At 43.5% G+C, this 5,000-nt stretch overlaps 1 protein-coding gene across 7 annotated transcripts in view; it reads right to left on the reverse strand.

Moving 5' to 3' along the window:
- The window catches only part of LOC125041641, a 100,635-nt gene that overhangs the window by 1,015 nt on the left and 94,620 nt on the right, over positions 1–5,000 (reverse strand). For all 7 annotated transcript variants that reach the window (XM_047636785.1, XM_047636735.1, XM_047636766.1 and 4 more), the window contains 3 exons: positions 3,430–3,579; positions 3,161–3,307; positions 1–3,018 (listed from right to left, as the gene is read on the reverse strand). The exon at positions 1–3,018 is cut by the window's left edge and continues 1,015 nt beyond it. In XM_047636785.1, the coding sequence (XP_047492741.1) occupies positions 1,523–3,018; positions 3,161–3,307; positions 3,430–3,579 (1,793 nt within the window). In that variant the 3' untranslated portion in view covers positions 1–1,522. The remainder of the gene's footprint in view (positions 3,019–3,160; positions 3,308–3,429; positions 3,580–5,000) is intronic.

Consider the following 5,000-nt stretch of genomic DNA (forward strand, 5'->3'; position numbering starts at 1 on the left):
TAAAACATTATAACCATACACAAATACCACCAAGAGAGAGAGTGGCTCATATTCATCATTCAGTATCTATAACAAGTGTTTGACAGCAGCACATAACATATGAGGCTACAACGTGGGCTGGACAGTTTGGTGTTCACTGGGGATAGCAATGCTCTTTCCTGGGTTTTAGGTAACATCTATCACCATTTGTCATCTTAAGGGCACAGCCAAGGACAACAAGAAATCAGGCCAATCATAGCACATGAGGATTAAGTAAAGGAACTAAGACGATTACTTGCACTATTGCCATAGAACAAATGGATTCTTCAAAATAGTTTTCTGAATTAACGAGGGTTAATAAGGTTACCTTTTTGGCCGATTACTTAAATATTTACGCAAAGCCGGCTGGATACCAACATCCATGCCATTGCATATCAATTAATTTCATATCAAATTGGTGATATTCTACAGTCATAGGCTCCCGTGATTCTACTTTTTGCATTATATATTATCCAGTGAGCCGGTGATACTTAATTTAATATTTAATTTGAAGATTTCGTTAAGGATCCTTGTGTTCTCCAGTTAATAAATTTTGGTGGCAATGCAGTCACAAAGGGTCGTTAACTTTATACAAATGTTAGGGCACAGTTTATATGAGAGCAAGAGATAAGTCTCTCTCTCTCTCTCTCTCTCTCTCTCTCTCTCTCTCTCTCTCTCTCTCTCTCTCTCTCTCTCTCTCTCTCTCTCTCTCTCTCTCTCTCTCTCAATTTCTTTCTTCTGCTTACAGTAAAGTATGAATTCAAGCACATAATATATGTGATTACATTGCAGAATAGTGAAAATTTGAAAAGACTGCATTCGTCTAATGACTGAAATTACTTTTGAAAAACAATTCACCATAGTTATTCAGCCTTGTGTGTCTTTTAAGATCAGGAATACTACCAAACGTTTTCTTCAAACAGCCCTACAACTCATACTGAGAAACATACAAAATAGCGTTCTCAAATCAATCTTGAGGCCATATAGCTACACAGGTAATGAACACGTCACCTTGTGGTACAGTCTCAAACTAGAAATGTTTTTTTTTTCTCTCTCTCTCTCTAAAAATGCATCAATATATCACATGGTGTCCCTAAAAAGTCTTTGGCTTGCCTCTTCCTCGTCTGCCTCTCACTGCCGATGATTTCCAAGGACAGGACGACGTCTCCGACATCTTCTCCTCACAGGACGGGATGACTGGACAGATAAAATGAGTCAAATTCGGGGGGATTACTGGGATGCCAGGTTAGCGGCCTTGTCCACTGATTGGAAGTAAATACGCATCAAATGCAGGAAAGTAAAAATCAACTTGATACAAAGCTAAAAGAAGGGAGATGAAATGTGATTCCTTGTGTATTTTTTTCTCTCTTTTTTGTACAAAATGCATCTATATAAATGGATGGAAGGCAACACTATTACATCACTGGAAAGGTGACTAATGTGGTGTGTTTTGACAGGGAGTGGATGAAGCACAGTGAGACGTTGGGATGGGGTAGGAGGGTGATTAAAAAGGCAAATCCAACTTCCAAATGGAGATTGGGCGTTTAAATACTGTCATCTGGTCGGTCTCCTTCCCTCCCATGATGTACATGGCACTCGGAGTTGTGGGTTCATACAGTGGTTCAGGTTTCATAAATGGATTGATTCGTGGTGGAGGGGGTTCTCTGCTGCCTCCCTCGCCTTGGTCCTGGTTACTATTTTTGTTATTTCTGCTCCCTGTTGAACTGGTCTGTTCAGTAGAAAATTTGACCTTGGAAGGCTTACTGGAAGCCGGTGACCCTTCTGTGCCAGCAGGATGCACTTTGGTGTTCCTGCTGAAGCGTGCTGAGTGGTTGTCGATGGTAACGAAGTCTTCTAAAGTGGCTAGGGTGAAGTCTAAGGGGGTTCGATGCTCCATCTCCACTCCAAGACCAATGCCTGAATCCGGTGGTGTTCTTAGCATCTCTGCAAACTCCTTATGACGAATGCTCTCGAGATCCAACGCTCCTGTTGTCCAGTAGTCTTGGCTCAGCAGCCCTCCAGGATCCCGTCCTGGATCAAACCCTACGTAATTTGGATTGGAAAAACTATTTGGTCCACTCATGGTATAGTTGCTAATGCTGCCAAGGTTGGTATTGCTACTCAAGTTACTGTCTGTCGTGCATGAAAACGACATGAGGTTTTCACTGATGCTCGTGTCTGCAGACTGGATTGCTTCATCATTTGTAAAGGCCAAACGACCTTTGATTCCTGCCACGAGGTCACTCGGGTCATCTTCTAAAGTTGCTTCTGCAGCGCTCTCTGCTGGTAGGACTGTAATAACTTTGATGTGATTGACAGGCATATGGTGTGCCCCAGAACGTGCATCCTCCTCACATGAGTCTTTGATATCTCCAAAGTTTGGCACAGATGCAATGTCTCTCGTCATTCCTCCCTTCGCTCCTCCAGCCTTCAGATTCTTCTCCTTATTCATCACATGGATACTCTGAGATTTGACAATCTTACTGTTTACACTATCACATGTACTAGCTAGAGACTCCTCTACTATACTCTCTGTACTATCGTTACTAAGCATACTGTAGCTATAATAACGGCCTAAATGCGATAAATTTAACTGAGAGAATTTAGAAATGGACAGCTTGAGTTGGTTGGTTGACGCATTGGAGCAGTTTTTCTGGATGAGTGACCTGAGGCGGCTTGGGTCAAGGTCCTCATCCTCTGCATCGACACACTCCTGGCACGCACACTCACTCTCATTGGGGCCTCCGCTGTTCCTGGACATGCCTCCAGAGTTACTCACAGAGTCATCAGGATGAACTCGTCTAGTTCTATAGGAGTCGTGGCTCACAGAACTTGTGTAACTTCCGCTGCTGGCAGAGGAAGAGCCAAAGCCCGAGTGTGATGAAGGATTGTAAAATCGAGGACCCTTGATGTAGTGTGATGGGGCCACGAAGGCGCAGAACTGAGATCGTGGCTGCGGTCTTATCCCCGAAGGCATCAATCGCTCCCATGTACTAGTGCCTGTGAAAAGAGGAAAATGTCGATGAATAACACTGATAGCCTCTAAGTGTTTTTCCTATCAAGTCTTACGCAGAGGTGAATAGGCAGGACATACGACATCTTTTCTCCTCCAGTCTCGACCTAATCACGCAAAAGTACTCACCGAAATGGAACCTCCAGAGTTCATTAAGAACTTCGCCCTGGCGCTCGCCCCCAAAGATAACCATTGATGAGTGGAGTTTGGCGGCCACATGCGAGTGCAGGTACCCAGGGTTTGGTCGGGTCCTGATTTGTGTCCAGGTTCTTCCCACTGTGAGATGAGAAAAGTAAGGATGAAGTTCAACATTACACGATGCAAATAAATTATTTCAGTAGTCAAAATTAATAAATAAAGGCATGCACAAATACACCACAATGCAACCCACTACCTACCTGTATCGAAACGCCAGAAATCATTGCGCTCTTGTAAGTCGGTCATGCCCCCGTACACCCACATCTGATTGTCGTAGAGCACGGCCGAGTGGGCATGGCGGCCTGCTGGCTGTTCCCCTCTTGAAGATATCTGCGACCAGGTTTCCTCCACTGCAAGAGTGAAATACAAAATGTCTTTAGCTTCACTGCTCATTTGATCTACTGACAAACAATGCCGTCATACAAAACATTTTAGATCAATCTGAACCCACCCGAACTCGAACAAAAGAAAATAGCTGCAGTTGAAAGCCAACAATGCAAGCAGTGAAATCAATTGTAAAACGATATTGAGACAATACAACGGGAAAATTTCGTCAGAAAATGCCTCATAAAAGGAAAAAAAAATCTGATTCCCATTCACGACCGTCAAGTACGACCTCGGAACCAGGTCAACGACTCCGGATTACCTCATTCCCCTCTCCAAGCAGCTTACGAAGGTCGATACATGGGATTGCAAATCGTTCGTTTCTCTCACACACTCTCCTCTGGGATTCTTGGAAAGTCTCGAGCACATCACAATCGGAGCTTGTGATGACGTTTCTTCGTTTTCATTAGCTGAACGTTATAAAACTAATGCACGATTTTTCTTTCTTTCTTTTTTCTCGTGTAGCTGTCTCTCTCTCTCTCTCTCTCTCTCTCTCTCTCTCTCTCTCTCTCTCTCTCTCTCTCTCTCTCTCTCTCTCTCTCTCTCTCTCTCTCTCTCTCTCTCTCCGTGTGTGCGTGTGAGAGAGAGTGAGGGTGTGAGTGTGCGTGTGCGTGTGTGAGAAAAATGCATGTATACGCATATGTATTCGCGGCACTCTTCCCATTCATCACCGCCTGAAGTATATAATTATGAAATACAAGGAGACTTTATTGTCCGAGGAAGAACAACATCTTGGGTAAAACAATAACACGAAAGTGTGAAAGTGTCCTTTTGTCTCGGAAGTTGCACATTGTGGCAGACACAATAGCAAGCGCTTAACCCTTGCTTTCCCAGCAAATATGGGTCCTCCTCTTGTTAACTGGAATTCCCTCTTTATAAACATGGTGTGTAAAGAAATATCAGAGCGAAAGAATTCCTGAAAATAGTTTCACTGTCGTTCCCACAATCTAAAGCAAGGCGTAATGAAGCAAGAGATTCCTGGAAACCGCCTGCTCCGTCCAGAAATTTCTAACCTCAAGGGAGCTTTCCTATGGCACCAACTGCAGTCTCCCGTGGCACTCCTGACCTTGCACTTGAAATGTCTCATTCTCGTCACCCATATTCTCATAATTCTGCTGAAGATCTGATCGAAAAGCGTCAAGTAGTACAATCTGGCATCGGGAAATTGTTCTCATTTATACTGTCTTTTTTATTACATTCTTAATTCTTCTGTAGCATGCACTCAGCCCCCTCCCCCCCTTTCCCTTGCATGTCTGTGGCGCTGGGAAGAACGGGAACGATCACAATATCAATAACAATCTTAAATGCTTCTGCAGATAAACGTCGATGTATCTTATGCACTAAAAAACATGACTGCAAAAGAAGCAAATTAGTGTAATTTTCCTTT

Source organism: Penaeus chinensis, chromosome 3 (genome assembly GCF_019202785.1).
Source record: "Penaeus chinensis breed Huanghai No. 1 chromosome 3, ASM1920278v2, whole genome shotgun sequence".
In the NCBI taxonomy this organism is placed as follows: Eukaryota; Metazoa; Arthropoda; class Malacostraca; order Decapoda; family Penaeidae; genus Penaeus; species Penaeus chinensis.